We start from the raw sequence: 20,325 nt of genomic DNA on the forward strand, positions 1-20,325 counted from the left end.
GCGCTTCTTAATGAGATGTGATAGAGATGGAGACATCGCCACATGGATTTCGGGGCTCACTCTTCAGGTAGATGTGAAATCCTTTTTGACTGATGTTGATGCTATAGTTAGTCTGCTCAGTGGCCTATGAGAGATCCTTCACGTCACTGCAACATTCCCATTCCCTTCCAATATAAAACCCCAGCTGGGATACACTGTAACCATCTGCCTGTGTTGCTGTAGCCTAATCCATACCCAGCCCAAAGCCATGGCCATGCTGAGAGTGTCTTCCTACCGCAAGTTGTTTGAGGAGGGTCCCTGGAGTCGAAATGGCGGGTTCAGTATGCAGTGTGCAGGGCAGTACCGCGCCTCCGCCAGGTCAGTGTGGGTCTCTGGGGTGAGGGTGGGGCTAGGCTGGAGAAAATGCAACTTGAGTTGGACTTGACACTGATTTTTTTTAAGCAGTCACAATATTAATATCTTAAATTAATAATTAAAGTTAAAAGTTACAATATTTGAGTGTTGTGACTTAGTTGCATAATCAAATGGTATTAAGATGTGTATATAAATGCATATAAGAAGCTTTAAGTTTTTAATTATAAGTAAATGTGTGTCCAATGTCACAGAGCTGGCTGTTGTGTCTTTGGGATTTAATCATGCCTGATTGTTCCCAAAGGAAAAGTGATGATGTGTGTTGATGACAAATGCCTTTTGTAGCCTACTTGTTAAAAATGTCATTGTGATCGATGTTCACTTAGACTGACACAATATTTGTTGCGGGGGAAAGAAATGCACTTAATGCGTTTAATGGAGGATGCTGGAGCGTATTGGTTTTGTGTAATCATGTATGCAATAGTGTGGCCTGTGTGAAACTGGCAAATTAATGTCATGATGCCGTTCTCACTGTGTGCATAATTGCTGCAAATCCCTGATGAGGTGCATGGCTTCTGATAAAGCCTTGAAGCTCGGTTAAATATCTCTCCTAGGGCTGTGTGCAAATTCAGGCCAGTCCTTATTACATTGTGTCCTTGTCACAGGGGTGCGGCCGCTGACGAGTGTGACTGCGACAAGTTAGACTTTGTGGCTGCCAAGACACTCAACAAGGAGGGAGTGAGCCGGTTCATCCAAGACCGAACCATTATTGCTGCCCTCAATGACCGCCTGGCCAGACTTATTGAACTGGTGAGGACAAAGACAACTACTGCTCCCACTGAACACATGTCATGTGTAATGTATTTTCCCTCTGCTATGGTGAATGATTCAGCACATCTATATACCTGGTGTTTATTTAATCAATGTGTCTGTGGCCTGTTAGGCTCGTTGTTTTGAGGAGGAGAATGACTCTCTGGAATGTCAGATAATGGAACTGGAGGACAGGCTTGACGCTCAAAAAGCCTCCATCACCACCGTTGTGGCCGTGCCTCACTCCAGCCTGGATGCAGTGGTGAGCAGACTGCGCAAGGAGAAGGTAAGCTACTGCTGGGTGTGTCTATGTTGCTGCATGTGTGTGTGTGGCATGCCTGCATTGTGCTTTGGTATAGGCCAGTGGTTCTCAACCTTTTTGAACCGCGACCCTCAAAAAACTTTAGGGTGGCGTTCCCGACCCCTGCCCCCCCACCGATGCCCAACCCAACTTTATTGCAGTAGTTAGCGTAAGCATTCACGCACTGATTTCACTCACTGAAATCTGTTTTATAGAGTTTATATATAGTTTATAGTTCATATAGCTTTATAATACATTCGATTATTGGTATGGGAGATTTAATCATGGGAGAAAAATCATTTTCAAAAGAATGTGTGTTTTGTTTTGTTTTTGACAATCATCCTGCAACCCCCCAAGATAATCTCACGACCCTCTGGGGGGTGCCGACCCCCAGGTTGAGAGCCACTGGTACAGTATAGGCAATGCATTTGAATCTGAATGCAGAAGTGCAGATATAGTGCGTCCCATCCCATCCCATCGATTTCCTTCAGTTGTTGTCACAGTGGCGCCTCCGCCTCATCTATAATCCTGTCAGGACCCATCACTGTCTGTTGTGTCAGGACCCATCACTGTCTGTTGTGTCAGGAGTCATCACTGTCTGTTGTGTCAGGACCCATCACTGTCTGTTGTGTCAGGACCCATCACTGTCTGTTGTGTCAGGACCCATCACTGTCTGTTGTGTCAGGACCCATCACTGTCTGTTGTGTCAGGAGCCATCACTGTCTGTTGTGTCAGGACCCATCACTGTCTGTTGTGTCAGGACCCATCACTGTCTGTTGTGTCAGGACCCATCACTGTCTGTTGTGTCAGGAGCCATCACTGTCTGTTGTGTCAGGAGCCATCACTGTCTGTTGTGTCAGGACCCATCACTGTCTGTTGTGTCAGGAGTCATCACTGTCTGTTGTGCTTCTCCCTGCAGGGTGACATCCTGCGTGACACTGAGGAGCTGAACAAAGAGCTGGAGTGTGTGAAGCGGGAGTACGAGTGGGCTGTGCAGCAGAGGACCACAGCCCAGCTGGAACGCCAGGATGTTGCCGTGGTAATAGGCCCTTTGCAGAAGCCGGCTAAAATACCATAGCAACCATACTGTACCTGATGTCCTGTTGGAATACCACTGACTTTTTGGGAGGCCGGCACTTCACTATAGTGGTGAACCTACATGAACACATTTAAAACTTTGACTTAGTAAGAGATTTTATGACATCCTTAAGGTGGGCTTTCACACTCTTTAAAAATAGTGTTGTCATCTGATCAGTGTCAAGAAAAGACAGCAATTATAGTTGAGGTAAGTAACATATCTTGCTAGCTAGGCTAAAGAAGTCCAGAGTTTTTATGGGTTCCATGACTATGACTGTGGTGACACTAGGTAAACCAACAGCTTTGTTAACACATTTCTGATGCTAACAACTGTTCAGATATATATATCTTACTTCAATGGCAGGCCATGTATTTGGAAAGCTATACTGCACCTAGTTAAAATATGTCAAAAGGTATACTGACATGGGACCAAGTCACTTTGGTCCATGTCTCAAGTAAGTCACAAGTCATTTGGTCCTAGTCTCAAGCAAGTCCCAAGTCATTTTGTTTTGGTCAAGTCACGTTATGTCATGTCGAGTCGAGTCCTTAGTCAAGGCAAGTCAACTCGAGTTGACTGGAGTCCCAGTCACCAAGTCTCAAGTCCCCGTCTCTGCAGATATGAAATGATGTGAGAAACCCCCGTACTGACTGCTGTCTGCCTTCATGTATTCACATTGATTGAGGTGACCCTTCATCCACACAACAGCTGACCAGTGACCACTGTGTTGGCAGTGTTGGTGGCAAGCAAGTTCTGAAGGAAACAGGGCAGTTGTGCTGGACTTGCGTGGTGATTTCCCAACATGGCCGCTAGGGGGCTCTACAGTACAACGGCAGCGCATTGTGATCATGTTCTTTCGGCAGTAGATGGCAGTGGTGCCAAGCCTCTCCCTGCCTCATCTCTCCCCTGTCTGCTGGTGGAGCATGAATCCCCTGAAGCCCAGCACAGCTGCTGCTCTGAAGCGCTGCCCAGTGGCTGTTGATCACACAGTCCAGCCCAGTGCAACCTGAGCCAGCCGCCTCTACACAGCCCTCCCTCACCCATGCTACAACCCAAGTCCTCCAGCCAGGCCAGATGCGAGGGAAGCGTTAATTTCTCTCTTACACATGTAATACAGGCTCTAATACGAGGCTGTAATGTGCTGGCTGCCTCAGCCCTCCGGTTCTGAATTGGAAGCAGCTGCAGAGCGGCAGCACTTGGTGGGAAACAGGCAGGGAGATAGAGGGAGAGGAGAGAGGAGAGCAACCCAAGAATCTCACAACTGGCTGCAGCTCACTCAAACTGATGATTGTCTAGCAGTGAATAGAGATGAAACCAGGCGTGGTTGGCTGGTTTGAAGTCTAGAGGCAGGCCTGGCTATACTTGCCAATACTGATTGTGCTGCTTCACTGCTGCCAATGCTGCTCCATCTTCAGGGGCCACATGGTGTTTCACTCAGATTTCTTCTCTGCGAGTGACTTTTACATGTGACTGATGTCTTCTTCTGTTTGATGCTGAGTGGATGTAGCCTGGTATCCAGCCCCAATGAATCCTTCATTATGCAAACCCGATTCATAGGGTCTGGACACCAGGCTAGAGTGGATGGCTGTTTTTTTGTCCCCCCCCCCCTCTTCAATTGTCACACTGATAGGAGTCTCACCAACACATGTGAGTCAAATTTAAGGAGCTGGAACCAACATTCACCCCAAATGAAAATTAAAATGTGAGGCAGCGGAGCCTAAAACGATGAGGAATATTAAAGGGTGTAATCTTTGCCGTACATACAATGTGGTGGAGTACTGCCCTCACAGTACACACTATTTAGTAGAAGACAGATAGCAGCAGTAGACTGTTGCCTGTGCTGTCTGCTTTCCATCAGGGACCCTGCCACCACTAGGGGACCCTCCACAACTTTACCACCAAACCCCCTTTGCGCATATTCAAATGTAAATGCTAATTGAATTCAGCACCAATTAATCAGTCTCTTAAAAGGGCTGAATGAGCTGAGAACCCCTGCTGGTGAATGGATTGGTGGGTAAGGCTTTTGTGTCTAGTTAGTCCTAGCCAGCCTCCGTCTCATCTTCCTCCTCCTCCCCCTTCCTCTGCATTGCGGTGTCTACTTGCTGTTCAGTGAAACAGGGTGGATCTGCTGGTACTGATGGTACTGATGATGGGTGTTCAGGGTGGAAGGGAGGACTCTTATTCTCTGCAACCTGCCGTGTGCTTTAGTGCCCAAACTGCACTGCACCAGACGGCTTCAGAACCTAAAGCTGTAGTAGGTAACTTTAACAGATCAACATTTATTTAGAAGTCATAAGAATAAATTGGCATGTTTGTCGGCCAAAGACGAGCAGTATAATATGTGAGAGAATATCAGAAACCGCAGTAGACCCATTCCTCTGCCGTTCTGTATCAAAGTAAAACACGTCCGACCAAATGAGGAGAACTCAATCATCACTATAGGAGTGTTCCTGTTCTTGTCACAGTCCTGTTATTGGTTTGAATTGCCAATGATTTGCTATCTTTTCTCCCAAACTTGACTATAGCAGTTTTAAAGACCCCATGAAATGGCATCGTTAGTTCCTTGATTTGATATAGTTCCAGGTGAAACAGGATATTGGGGCGGGACATAATGCAGTGAAGAATCATTCAAAAGTCTAAACCAATGGAATATGAGTCGTGGAGAAGAAGGCGATTTTTCTCAGGACCGTCCAAAAAAAATATGTTTTTTTTGTTAGTTTACTTTAGCAATGTTGTTCTCTGATAACTTGCTTCTTTCCTTCACTAATATAGGAAGTGGATGTTGTGACGGCAGAGTGTTTGGCCCTGAGAGAGCAAGTGGCAATCTATGAAGAGCAGCTGGCCAACATGGAGGCCCAGCACAAGACGGTGAGGGGGGGGGGGGCAACATGGAGGCCCAGCACAAGACGGTGAGGGGCGGGGGGGCAGGGGATACCGATGCATCAATGTATTGATGTATCAGTAACTATTTTAATATTTTTCTTACCTTAACTTGCAAAATTGGAAAAATATCCATGTAAAACCACAACGTCCATCATGGAGGCCCAGCAACATGGAGGCCCAGCACAAGATGGTGAGGGGGGGGGGGGGGCAACATGGAGGCCCAGCACAAGACGGTGAGGGGGGGGGGGGCAACATGGAGGCCCAGCACAAGACGGTGAGGGGGGGGGGGGGCAACATGGAGGCCCAGCACAAGACGGTGAAGGGGGGGGGGGGGGCAACATGGAGGGCCAGCACAAGACGGTGAGGGGGGGGGGGCAACATGGAGGCCCAGCACAAGACGGTGAAGGGGGGGGGGCAACATGGAGGCCCAGCACAAGACGGTGAGGGGGGGGGGCAACATGGAGGCCCAGCACAAGACGGCGAAGGGGGGGGGGGGGGCAACATGGAGGGCCAGCACAAGACGGTGAGGGGGGGGGCAACATGGAGGCCCAGCACAAGACGGTGAGGGGGGGGGGGCAACATGGAGGCCCAGCACAAGACGGTGAGGATGGGGGGGCAACATGGAGGCCCAGCACAAGACGGTGAGGGGGGGGGGGCAACATGGAGGCCCAGCACAAGACGGTGAGGGGGGGGGGGCAACATGGAGGCCCAGCACAAGATGGTGAGGGGGGGGGCAACATGGAGGCCCAGCACAAGACGGTGAGGGGGGGGGCAACATGGAGGCCCAGCACAAGACGGTGAGGGGGGGGGGCAACATGGAGGCCCAGCACAAGACGGTGAGGGGGGGGGGGGCAACATGGAGGCCCAGCACAAGACGGTGAGGGGGGGGGGGGGCAACATGGAGGCCCAGCACAAGACGGTGAGGGGGGGGGGCAACATGGAGGCCCAGCACAAGATGGTGAGGGGGGGGGCAACATGGAGGCCCAGCACAAGACGGTGAGGGGGGGGGGGCAACATGGAGGCCCAGCACAAGACGGTGAGGGGGGGGCAACATGGAGGCCCAGCACAAGACGGTGAAGGGGGGGGCAACATGGAGGCCCAGCACAAGATGGTGAGGGGGGGGGGGGGGCAACATGGAGGCCCAGCACAAGACGGTGAGGGGGGGGGGCAACATGGAGGCCCAGCACAAGACGGTGAGGGGGGGGGGGCAACATGGAGGCCCAGCACAAGACGGTGAGGGGGGGGGGGGGGGGGGGCAACATGGGGGCCCAGCACAAGACGGTGAGGGGCGGGGGGGCAACATGGAGGCCCAACGCAAGATGGTGAAGGGGGGGATACCGATACATCAATGTATTGATGTATCAGTAACTATTTTAATATTTTTCTTACCTTAACTTGCAAAATTGGAAAAACATCCATGCAAAACCACAACGTCCATTTTGGATGTCTCAATTGAAGGTCCTCTGGTGCATGCCTTCTGCCTCCTGGTATTTAGGGCTAGGCAAGGCATGTATCTGATTATACGCCTCAGGTTTTTCAGGAAAGAACTTATCTCACTGATTATGTAGAAAGAAATGTATCTAATATGATTCACTTGGCGATATAGGCATACGTGTACGATTACAGTATATGCAACACACATCCTTGTGTATATTGCATGTACACACCCCTTTTTCCCCCCTCTCCAACCTCCACAATATTCCCCACCTCACCAGGAGATGACAGACGCGTCCCAGTATCAGGTCTCCAGGCTGGAGGCAGAGGGAGGCAACAGAGGCAGCTCCATCACACTGTGTTTTTCTCTGTGAAGCCCAGCCGCCCAGCGTTTAACACACTCCCTCTGGGACGCGCTCGCTAACTCACGGCCCGGGAAATGCGGCTGAATACCAAATGAAAACAGAAGTCCCCTTTGCTTTATTAACTGTTGTTATTATCAGCACTTCCACATACACCCCGTATTCCCCTGACAAATCAGCAGCCATATCGTGATTTAGCTGGAGAGAAAGGGGAGAAATGTAGAGGCTGCCACTGCAGCTCTGTAACAGTTCATTTTCTCTCTAATGGATGTGGCAGGGCTTTTACAAAAGGACTTAGGTATTGGAACCTGAAGACATACATGTTGAGGTCTTAATGTGTGTGTGTGTGTGTGTGTGTGTGTGTGTGTGTGTGTGTGTGTGTGTGTGTGTGTGTGTGTGTGTGCGTGCGTGCGTGCGTGCGTGCATACATCAAATGTGTATGTATTTGTATGTGCGGCATGTACGACTAGGCAGTGGAGACGCTGCTGGAGCCGGCTGCAGGGGCTCCAGGAGCGGTGGCGGCCATTGAATTTGGCAGCCCTGACATCACTCCAGCTCTGGACATCCAGGAGTACTACTGCCAGCTGGCACAGAGCCTCCAGGTACAGCACAGCACAGCGCAGCGCAAAACACATCAACATGCCATTTAGTGGATACTTTTGTTGCCAAATGCTTTAACGTTCAGCGCGAGTGGATACGTTTTTTAGTACGGTTGGCTCTGCGAGAATTACGCCCCCTATTTCTGGCGGTGTTCGTGCCATGCTCTGCCCATTGAGACACACACACACACACACATCACATGAATTCACACACTCACGTTGTACACAGCTGCCATCCTCATCCTCCTGCTGACCAGTTGAGCCCTCCAATTTTCACCTCGCTCCCCCTCCTTTCCTCCTGAAAGCCTGTGGTCAAGTCAAGACGTAAATCTCAACTTTCGCAAACCACAGAGGGAAACTCCCACTTGTTTTCTTTCCCTCTTAACACAACACCGGGGAAGAACTTGAGAATCAGAGGTGCTGTGCTGCACCAGAACAGAACGCCTTTCTCCACCTGTGTGTGTGTGTGTGTGTGTATTACCAGCGGAGAGGTGCTCCAGTGGGGTCAGACTATAGCTCCGGTGGGCCTGACCCCCTCTGGAGCGAGGATGTCTGCCCGGTTCAGAGGTCAGGGCTGTAATCAGACTGCTGGCCGCCTTCCCAGGCTCCACGGCAGCACTGGACACGTGTGTGTGTGCGCGTGTGCGTGTGTGTGTGTGTGTGTGTGTGTGTGTGTGTGATTTGAAGGCCAGGCTCAAGGGTAACTGGTGAATGTACGTATATGAATGTGTGTGTGTGTCTATATGCATAGGTGTGTTTCTTTGGAGACAATTTTACCTCTACTCTTGCCCCTCCCCCCAAAACCTTTATACTCTCCCTTCCACTTGCCCCCACGCCCCCTCCCCATGCACACACACACACACACACACACACACACACACACACACACATACAAAAACATCGCCCCCGCCAAATCTCGTCCCTTGCCAGCTGGACAGGTCCTTGTCTGTGCCTGGCCTCGATTACGAGGTGCAATTGTCTCAATGCTAAAATGATTGCCATTGGGTTTGAGCAGTGATGATGATTGCTGGCTGACTCCCACACACCTGCGCGCCCTCATGTCATTCATTCCTGTTCCATTTGTTCCTTCTAATCAGGAATGCGCCGGGCGTACACGAGGAGAGCTTTAACATCAGCCTCGACGAGCCGAGGGCCGAGCTAAGAAAGGCTGTGATTGCTCTCTGCTCCCCTTTGTCAACGTGCACTTTACTGCCCCCAACTGCACCAAATACCCCCATGCCTCATCTTCTGTCTTTGCAGTGTGAGTGCAGTGCAATCGCCTCCGCTGCGGTTGCCAGTGGAGATGGACGGCAAATGGTGATGGGCGGAGCTGCGGTGTCAAAGGTCAAAGACTCGCCCGACGTAATGGACGTCAATGAAGTGAAGAAGCTAGTGAGTGGCCTCTCTTTTTGTTCTCTCCAGTGTTTCAGTCTCACATTCACTTGTCATTTAAAACCCGTCCATTACTAGCCACAGCTCTTCCCATAAGACATCTCCCTCCTCTGTACTTTACTAAAAAATCCAACTCAGAACCCACACAACTGGCTCTGCGTCAGCCATCAGCCACTAAATCAGACATAATGGTGAAAATGAATGGTTTCCCACAGCGTGTGAGTGACAGCGGAGCAACAGTGTGGGAGATCCTGCTGACCAGAGTGTTTACTCTGCGGACACTTCCAGCAGGAGATGTGAAGGGCTCTGCTTCGGCTCAGACGGGATTTATTACTCTCAATGTCCTCCTCAGTTATTAAGTTCAGTCTTTCACAACGCCTACAGCGCGCTCACCCCCCTTCCTCATAAACTTCTTAAAACTTCACGCGCGCGCACGCACGCACGCACGCACGCACGCACGCACACACACACACACACACACACACACACACACACACACACACACACACACACACACACACACACACACACACACACACACTGACACTGACACTGTCTGGACACTTCCTCTCCAAATGGAAGAGGGGTCATCTCACATCTTTCAGCCATCCAGAGGACAGGGTCTTCACTGGATGAAATGGAGATTAAGTCAGGAGATCATTTCAGAGGCGTAAAACTGACTTGAGTAATGACCCAGGAGGACTCCTGGCAACACTATAACTGCTCACAGTTCACCCCCGTCCCTTGAAAATCCATCAGCGGTCCGACCGCAGACGACACCTTACCACGTCTGTAACCAACACGGAGGTTTGGTTCTCGTTAACTGCGGTTGCAGCGCTGCCTCTAACTCTCTTTAAATAAACAGTGACCTGCCGCAACCGCGGCGGCGCTCTTCTCACAACACCATCTCCCATTCCCTAACATGCAGCACACGAGCCCTAGTTCTGCTCAATTCAGCCTGACGGATGGACAGGATGCCTTGATCTGCTCTGTTTCCTCCCTCTCTCTCTTTCTCTCTCCCTCTCTCTCTCTCTCTCTCTCTCTCTCTCTCTCTCTCTCTCTCTCTCTCTCTCTCTCTCTCTCTCCCTCTCTCTCTCCCTCTCAGTGCCTGTGATGGATGCCTCGGGTCTGGTTTCTCGCTGGGACACAACATGGCCAAACAAACAGATTGTGGTGAAATCAGCCCTGACGCAGAAATGTATATAATAGAGCAGGCACTTGATGGGGTTGAACGCACTTGCACACATTCGTGCACGCACGCACGCACGCACACACACACACACACACGCACACACACACACACACACACACACACACACACACCCCGCCACTGCCCGTATACGTACGCACAGCGGCCACACTTCACTTATCATGCTCGGGGGAGAGGGGGGAGTGTGTGAGTAAGTGAGATGACCAGGTTGGGAAGTCGACATCATCAGCCTGTGAGTAGTAACTGGGTCTTCCTCTGCTCATCGGATTCTGCTGAAAGACGAGCGAGACCGCCTGGATCCCCATCTGGCTCTGACAGCTAATTGTTGAACTTCTGTGATTGCTGTAATTACTCACGGCAGGACACCGCGCCTCAGACATGGGGGAGGGATGCTCCACTGTTTGTGGTTAGAAGTAGTCTAATCTATGTTTTATCTCTGTCAGTTGCGTTGTTGATTGGGATATTTTGGTTTGACCCGACGGTTGTTATGTGTAGCTGGGTAGCCGAGGGGTTAATGAGTGTTCTTCAGCTGGAGGACCCGGGTTCAAAACCTCCGGTATGTTCACAAGCCTCCGTCCTGCTGAAGTGTCCGTGAGCAAGGCACTGAATCTCTATTAGCTCCAGGAGTGCTTTTTCTGACCCCGACTTTGACCTCTCTGTGGCAGAGGGGGGGAAGCCAAAAGCAAATTTAAGTAAAGTCTGACATCACATGATTACATTATTAGCACAAAGATAAATAAGTACACTGCAAAAATGGACTTATTTCATTTCTTGTATCCAGACTTATGAAGCTTATTTTAGGCTTTTTCTTTGGTGAAATCATCTTACTGTGCTGGCAGATAGTTTTACTGGTTGCAACAAATTTGACTCTTTTCTGGGATAATATAACTTGTTTCAGGACATTTACTTTGTAAAAGTGAAATTGACTGGGAGAAAGTCTGTTGTTTCACAATGTTCTTCATTGTCTTCTGAAATAAGTCATATTGGCATGTATCAAGAGAAATGTATTGAAACCCACAAGATTATCTGCCAGTGCAGTGAGATAATTTGATTCAATATATCACAAAATAACCTTGATAGATCTGGAAACAAGTTAAAATGCAGTGTAGTATTTGTGAGTACTTTGAAGATTGGTGATGTTCTTGTTTGCGTGTGTGTATATTGTGAATGAATACTGTTGCTTGTCTTTCTGTAGATTTCAGAGCTACAGAAGGAACTTGCTGAGCTTGACACGTGCAACGAGGAGTTGGAGGATGAAATTGCCATGAAGAAGGAAGCATACATGGATGAGATTGCCGAGCTGGAGGTACGAGGCTGGACTGGATTATTGCCTTTCATCATAGGCTGCAATGGACCAGTGGTTTGGAGCAATTCTGCCTTTTAATCTTGTCCCCTAACCCCCCACGCATGTTCAGTGTACTATAGATGAGATGAGGCACCAGCAGGTTGACCTCCGAGCCCAGATGAAGGAGCACTGCGAGGACTACAAGGAGCTGCTCAGTGAGAAGATGGCCAGAGACATTGAGATTGCTGCCTACAGGTCAGACAGACTACTGTAATAGATCTGGTCTAATGCTATTTGCAATGAATGTGTTTTATTTAAGACTGCAGTGACAGATGGTTTGGTTTTACCGATTCAAGACAATGCAGATCAGGTAAGTTTTCAGTCATAGAAATGCATGTAATACTTTGTTGTGAATGTCTTTCTGGCTGTTATTACATTGTCCCGTGTGTCAAACCCCATCCTATAGGGCCTATAAATATGTCATTAAAAAAAAACATTTTGTGCATTTTCATTTTTCATGGATATGCTGCACTTGACCACAGTGGTCCTCCATGCCTTCATGCATCTGATTGCCCATCCTTGTAGGGGATCTAGGGAGCTGTAGGGGGTCAAATGAAAAGAGACTTTCCTACAGTGTTCAATAAAGTATCGCACTTTTAATATTAAAAACCTGCCAAGGAACATATACGGGACAAGTACAGTATGATCATGGAATGATTTCATTAGATTTGAATGAACTTGATCTATTTTCATTTGACATTCTTTACATTATGAGCAGATCTCAAAACCAGCACATGTGGCTCTCACCAAAATCTGACCTGCATTTTCCACATGGGTATCATCCCCCTGAATAGCGCAAGGAATAGTTACTTCAGATCCTGTGTATTGGAAAATATTTGTCTAGTATTGTCTAAGCATCTGATACAATGTCACCTGGACATCCCCCATATCCATAATAAGATATTCCTGTAAACAAAGGGCTGACATCATGGTGTCACAGGAAACGGCTCCCGAATGTGATGCGGTTTCCTGTGTGTGACCTTGAAGATATTTGATGTCATGGCCTCCTTCAGGACGCTGAACCATCTGTCGTCCTGGAATGTAGAGTGACGCACTTGATGTCTCCGACTTCCCCCTGCTTCTGCATTAGCCCCTCCAGGGCCCGTACCACTGCGTCTGACCCCCAGGGGGCCCCGCTGCCGGCCTGAGCTCAGGAAGAGGCAGGCTCCGCACAATACCTCATTAGAATGGGCAAGGAGGACCTCACACTGTCAGAGCTGTGTGTTGGGCCACCGCCAGCTCCTTTCTACACCAGCCTGTTAATGTCAGCCCCCCGGCCCCCCACCCACATACACACACACACACACACACACATTTCCAGATTCGCCACAGTTTTAATACCCACTCGTTACCCAACAGACTGTCCCAAAGACATATAAGGCGCAAGAAAGGCAAACAGTCGGTGCCAACTTCACCCCCCCCCTTTCTTTATTTACTGGATGTGTTGTCATCCGTGATTAAAACCATGAATAAGAAATTAAAACGTGCTTGTTTATGCTCTCTGTGTTGTGGCAAACTGTCTGCACAACAACAGACCCTAATGACCCTAGACTGCCATTACCGATTGGCATAATCGCCCGTGGAAGAATCTCAGAGCCATTTGGGCAGATGCTCAAAGCTGTTGCTCCCCAATGAGCTTGTGTTAATGCTTGTGACATTGTAATTCAGTCTGCTGTGAGTGTGGTCTGCTCATGATGCTAGATGACACGACAGCCAGCAGTTCAGCTGAAATTAAAATGCGCCCTATAGGCTCGTTTCACAGCAACCTTTTGAGGTGGTAAAGCAGGAAATAAAATCAGGTGTAATCATTAGCATTAGTGAGGGCACCTGCGGGCACTGGAACACCTAAACAGAATGGAAGCATAATTAATTAATTTACTTCCTGCTTTTACCACCTCAAAAGGGTTGCTGTGAAATGGGTCCATAGCTAGGTGAAGATTTAGTGGTGGATCACTGTTGGTCTCTGTTGCATGCAGATATGAAAGCAATATAATGATACAAAGTTGAGGCATATATGCAGAGAAATGTTTGTCGATCATTTGCAGGCTTTGTTTATTGAATTGGGAAATCAACATTAGCCATTCAGCTGTGTGCTGGGTTGAAACATTTGTTGTGATGTTTTTGACTAAACTTTGACTGTAATTGTGATTGATTGATTGATCGATTGATTGATTTTATTCATGCATATAGAAGACGATAAAAGAATCCAAGGAATAACATGTAAAAGTGAGAACACTTATTTCCAACATGGTCCCTGAAGTGCTTCACCTGTCACCGTGCTACCTCTGAGTTGTGTTGTATCTTCTGCTCTCTCTCAGGGGTCTGATGGAGGAAGAGGATGAGAGGCTGTGCAACCTGTGACAGGAGACTGGAGAGCCAGACTGGCTGGCTGGAGCGTGGATAGACCCCCCCCCCCCCCTCTCCTCCAACATGGATTAGAAATAGACAAAGAGGAACCACAGAAAAACCAGACCCCCAAATCGGCCCGAGGAAGAGGCTTAAGGTACCGCGCATCAGTTTGAACAGATGTAAACTTATCATGACAGATTAATGCCGCCTGGAGGCCCAGGCTGGCCTGTTGATAACCGGCCACTGGCAGATGACCCCCCAAACTACAAGAAAGATGGAACTGTCTAAAATTGGGTGGGGGGATGGTGCTACTACGGGTGTGTATTCATTTCAGATATGAGTGTGTTTCAGTGTCTGTGCTCTACAAAGCAGGGATGTGTCCTTAAGTGGTCTCTATCTCTACTAGCTCACTGATATGATCCATAAATGGTTTTTGTCTCCTCTCTGTTAAACATTTCCCACACAGACACATAGAAACACGCACGCGCATGCACACGCACACACACACACACACACATACACACACACACACACACACACACACACACACGAAAGCCTGTGTGGCTCCGTAGAATCGTTCCCTCCCTGATACCACCTCATCCGTCACTCAAACACAGTCTGATTACCAGCTCTTAACCTTTGACCTTTCCGCTGTTGACAAACGTACAGACAGCTCTCACTCCCCAAAAAGATGTCCCTAACCCAGTCAAGGCGGGTCGGTTTCAGTTTTTAGCTTTTACAGTCATGCTTTCGTGTTGGTTTTACACGTAACTGGCAACCAAGCGGGTCATGTGTGCAGTGTGTTTGCTTTGCAAATGATTCGTGAAGTTGTTTTTCTGTAGTTCTTAATGTGCACCTGGATCACTCCGAAAGAAAAAGCCTGCATGTGTGATTAATTCTTCTTTTGTTTAAAAAGCAATGGAGCAATTTGCTGTCATGTTTTGAAATAAGTGTTGGGTAATTAGTTCCTTTGTAATTATTTCCTTTTGTTATTTTGGTTACATGAGTATCAAGGTCTGCTCACATAATGAGAAATTCTTAGCACTCATTTGCATGTTTGGGTGACATCCGCTTCTGCACAAGCATCAGCATATCAGCATATACTTTGAATTTAAATGTAATAAAAGCATTTGCTTGAGAGATCACGTCAGTCTGACTTGTGTGAACATTTAGCTTCCCCTCACTATTAACACTGTGCAAAGAAAATGGAATGATTTATGTTGTGTGATCCTCCTTTCATTCATCGTCATGCTTAACCTAAGACGTGAACGTTCTCAGCTATTAACAATTTCAAAGGCTTGTTAGCTCTGCCATAAAGATGAAAAACGCCGCTAATAACGGATCAGATAAGATTAGCCACAGTCGGTGAACCTCTGGTGATGAGGAGTTAGCCTGTGTAATAAGTGAGTTCAGCGTCTGGAGCAGTAGGGGCTGGGGAGCGGTGGCCTCGGTGACTTGTTTAATTGTCCCGACGTGAAACATGGCCGCCCCGGGACGAAGCCGCGGTGTCTGTTTTCTCAGGGTCGCAGTCCTCAATCATGTCCTCAGAAGACGTATTCTCTCAGCCCTCCAATCCTATACCTCTCACATAAAAACCGCCCCAACACCCCTGATCTCCAGGGACGGCTCTGTCTTCACTTTGTGGTTAATACGACAATATCTGTCTCATTTTCTCGTCTCTAAGGAAGGGAGGCCAAATGTTTTGCCCTAAGAGTTGTATTTCTACCTCCTCCCGTTTCTCTAAATTCGTCTCTCGAGGAAAGATGGTGGAATGCAAATATCAGCATAAATACACTGGACTTGTTGAGCAAATTTACGACTTTTTAAGGCTTCTTCGAAAGACCCAACCCAGACACAAATCAACTAGCGACTATGTCTTTGGAGAGTTGTATCGATTGTAGCTAAGACAAAAGTATTTTGAATGCTCCTGAGTGTGGAGACCTCTGTTAGTCCTCTCTGTATTCCTTTGCCCCCATCACAAGTCCTTGACAACTGAGAAAAATGCCGGTTAACCCTTCAAACCCTGCCTGTGACACTTGAGTGGCCCGGGGCAAGACTCCGCCACCTCTGCTCCTTCAAGCCGGACGATTTGATTGGAAGGCGGGGCGTTTCAAAGCTGAGTCACGGGTCAGTGGTCAGAGAGTGACTTGGCCTTTTTCATCCCTGTGGCCTTGATGGGTTCTTCTGTGGATGGGGGGAGGGGTTGAGAAAGCAAGAGCTGACCAAACAAACGGCAACAAACAGAGAAGGCATTGGAATTAAACTGAGGATTTGGCCCCGCCCCTTCGCCCTGATGGTGTACGTTTGAATGCCTCAGCGTGATTTGCTCGCGCTGACACAAACCATTCCACACAACATGTGCCGTGGCCATAACATCTCATTGACTTCACGCGGTGGAGGAATGTCTTTACATTAAGAGTGGCAGGGCCTTGCCTGATGAATTATGACACATGAACCCATTGTATCAGTCAACATATCTTCAATCTGTAGCAGAGCAATTTGATTAAGGCCTGAGTTAATGGTAACCAGGTCAGCTTGTATGACTCGGCTGCTCACCTGTCACCCACACATAGGTATCCCCAAAAGCCCCCTTATCCCCTCTAGATCAGCCAGGCAAATAAACAGTGTCCACAGCGCGGACAAAAGTCATTTTTTAAAAGTTTCTTCCAGGCACTGTGGAAGTAAAGGGACCAAGCTGGTGTTTGGAAAGCAAATAAATAAAAGAAAACGGAGTTGAATCGAGGAAGAAAATAAGAACTGTAAAAATATACAAAGGGGCGAGAGCTATTGAGAAAGTATTTCCTTAACAAGAGGGGAACAAATAAATTATGGGGCCCCTCTCCCTTGAGACGGGCCTGGCACGCCCCAGGGTAGCAGGACGTGGGCATCCCTCTCTTTTCATAGGGGTCACAGACAGGCTTCCACTGTGGGAGAGATGGGACATCGCCCTGCACCGGGCCAGAGGGCTGAGAAGAAAACTTCATCCAGCATTGCCTTCGAAAAGGAACGTTTACACCCGCACACATGCATGCACGCTCAGCGCTTTCACACTGTGTTTATATGCCATGATGCTTTGAGTAATGAGGATGCTGGTAGTGTGACTACGTAACCCCAGGGTCCCCCATCATGTCATCGGTGTAGGTTTTGGCCTCCTCATATCTGCAGTCCCACTTGGCGTGTATAACTGAGAGACTGCTGACAGCCGTGACCCCAAATTTACCCCGCGCACACTCCCCACATGTCCGTCCCACAGCAGGTGGCAAACACCGCCGTCATGAAGCTTACTGCATATCCTCCATCTTACGTCGTTTGCGGTGAATTTTTTGATATCTTTTATTTCTCGGCAAATACCTCAATCCGGTCATGTCTTTTTAATCAGGAGATAAAGCAAAGCGGCCTTTTCAGTCTCTGTTGATTTCCCCAAACTCCACACAGCGTCCGGGTGAGTCTCGGCCAAAGTTGATAAAAGTCTCACTTTTGTCCCTAAGTGTTCAATTAATCAACTTCACAGGGTGTAATTGATGGGAGCGGATAAAAGTCTTGGCTCCAGGGAACACTGGAAAACAGCCTGGATTTGTATTCCACTGCAGTGGCTTTCATACCCATTGATGGATGTTAGCATCTTTTTACGCGTAGTGACTTTATTGTCAGCCCAGAGCTTACACAGATCCAGCCATTTGCAGTATTGGATTCTTGGCAGATAGCCTGCGTGGATCATGACCACCCTTGAGTTTAGTCCTCACCTTGTCAGTGAATGGGCTGCTCCCTGCACTTACCCTAGACATAGCAACTTATGTTGCCATGGTAATGGGTCTCTTATCACTTTAGGTTTGAAAAATGATTTCATATTGCATAGTTGCTGCAAGAGCTCCTCCCACCTGGCACTTGAAATGGGTTTTTTTATGGAGTTTATGTGTTGATATGTGTATGGAATTATATAAAGAAATCAAAAATGTGGCACAAGAAAGCTCAGCAGGCCAAATGTATATAAGAAAAGAGAAAAAAGGAGCTTCTTGGATACTTGGAGACAATTTGAATTATGAAGTAAAGTACATGTCTAGTGCAACAGTTAAACAAACAGTGTACATCTTCAAGGATAAACGGGGGCGTTTTGTGCCCCTGTTTAGAGAAAGAGAAGAACCCACAACATTACAAGTGCCACAAGTGGTACAGTATCCCCTTTATCCTATTGACCCATCGGGACTGTTTTCAATTTGACATAATGTGGTGTAACCCCCTGTGCCGGCATTACTGTGCAAATTGATCTTATTAGTGGTTTATTAAGTCATTCAAAATGTCTTATTTAGGGTTTGTAAATGCTTTGTTATGCTTCTGAATCACCACAAGTACTGAAATGGGTTTTCTGTTTCCTTTTTTCCTTTTCCTTTTCTTTTTTACCGTTCATTGACATATTTGAGCTCATAACCAATTCCTCTTCCTGTGCCTCTGAGGACTTGGAACCAGAGCACCAGTAGTCCAAACGATCATAATTTGGGCTGGGAGTAAGAAATCACATGTGTCACAGTTTATGTCGGCAGTCATGGCCTGCAGCTATGACTGGTTTAGAATTTGGAACAAACTACGAAATCATTTTCTTTGTGCGCCACTCATTCATCTTGTCCCAGACATCCAGACATGGAGGCCTGCTTGCTCTCAACATTGACATGGCCAGCAGGTAACTTCAGTTTTCCATTTCCCATGTATTTTTTTTTATTCTATTTTACATGCATTACATCCAAATGTAATCTGCGTGTAAATTGGCAAAAGACTTGTAGATCGTTAAGACTGCAGTAGTATGTAATCAAAATCGACATGTCTTTGGTGGATAAAACCTCTAAATGTCACATAAAAGACCCCAACATGTGAAATTGAAATTATTTTATTGGGGTAAGCAGGTTAGCCACCAATTTAATCTGGGAATTCTCTACTCCAGGGGGTTTCAAAGTCTGTGGTCCTCCCCTCAGACAAAGCTTGGAAGAAGGTGCCCCCCCCCCCAGTTCCTATGGGATGCCTATACATGTAGGATCATGATTGTTATCTGATCCCATAAACACTCAACAAGATAGCCTGATATTGCTGTCTGACATACTTCAGACTACAACAAAATACATTTAAAAAAAGTATTTCTGAAGGCATTTATGTCTTTCTGACTCTGGGAAAGTGGGGGGGGCAGTCAAATTCTACAAAACAACTATCTCTGAATTATCTATTCAACCAAATCACACACATTTAGGCTATTCTATGTGGTCTTATTTTGATAACTAATGTAATAACTGATGTAATATTTTTTCTCTTCCATTCACTGAGCCTCCCCTGTAAATGTTTGGAGCCCCCCTGGGAAGGTCTGCCTCCCACTTTGGAAATCTCTACTCCATTATTACTTACAAGGAGGGGGGGGGGGGGGTGTTCAAGCCTTATTGTATTCAACTTTAAGTAGACTCTTTGCTCAGCTCGTCTCTTGAAACCCTTCATAAGTGACCATTAAATGGGTGGTTGAGTGTTCAGCCACCAGTGAGGCTCAGTAGAGTGACTACAGGGCCTTATTGCCCTTGTGCCATTTCACCTTAGAGGCTCACCAGAGGACTTGTCAGGCCTGCGATGTTTTACAGCTCAGTTTGCAGACAAAACACTTCTCAACCGAATCCCCCAACAACATCTGCTGGCAATTTAGCGGAGGCATTCCTGCAGTCTGTGCTGTTTAATATTCACAGGGGTTAGAATCTGCCGGGACAGAGGTGGACGGTGGCGGCGGAGAGGGGGCCCACCGATCCCTCTGTCCAGAGTCCAGACACGGTGAAAAATGAGGGGTTAAGAAAGAGTGAGCTGGAGCAGGGGCTGGGTTAACTGGGCTAATTTGCAGGGATAATAATGGCGTTCACACAAGTCCTTTGGGGAGCGGTGGCGTGGAACGTAGACCTGACGGTGCAACCACACAGGAAGTTTACAACATGGCCCGGCAAATCAGAACGTATTTAATCATCAAACAAGCAGTGAGGAGCTGGCGGCAAGGCCAGAGCCAGCAGCCATCCTGAAGATGGAGACAAATGTTTGGAGAGGGGGGGACAGGGGGGGAGGACCACAGCACCAGAGCTGCACCTCAAATAAAGACTTCAGAGTTGGAAGTCCCAAGTTTTATTGGCCTACTCTAAGCACAGCACGTCAAAGGTGCACATTTCCTTTGAGTCCTGCCAAGTGCCTTCAGCACGATAGTAAC

At 47.9% G+C, this 20,325-nt stretch overlaps 1 protein-coding gene across 1 annotated transcript; it reads left to right on the forward strand.

The window, feature by feature from the left end:
• Positions 1–247: 247 nt before the first annotated feature.
• Positions 248–15,064, forward strand: vimr2 (vimentin-related 2; the record flags this gene model as incomplete). The annotated part of the gene is made up of 10 exons (XM_083651417.1): positions 248–357; positions 1,017–1,161; positions 1,295–1,447; positions 2,382–2,501; positions 5,310–5,405; positions 7,687–7,818; positions 9,076–9,207; positions 11,613–11,723; positions 11,833–11,957; positions 14,081–15,064. The coding sequence occupies 10 exons, from the start codon at positions 248–250 to the stop codon at positions 14,121–14,123; spliced, it is 1,167 nt and encodes a 388-aa protein (XP_083507543.1). The 3' UTR covers positions 14,124–15,064.
• Between the last annotated feature and the right edge of the window lie 5,261 nt (positions 15,065–20,325).

This window comes from Poromitra crassiceps (genome assembly GCF_964638095.1).
Source record: "Poromitra crassiceps genome assembly, chromosome: 15".
Lineage (NCBI taxonomy): Eukaryota > Metazoa > Chordata > Actinopteri > Beryciformes > Melamphaidae > Poromitra > Poromitra crassiceps.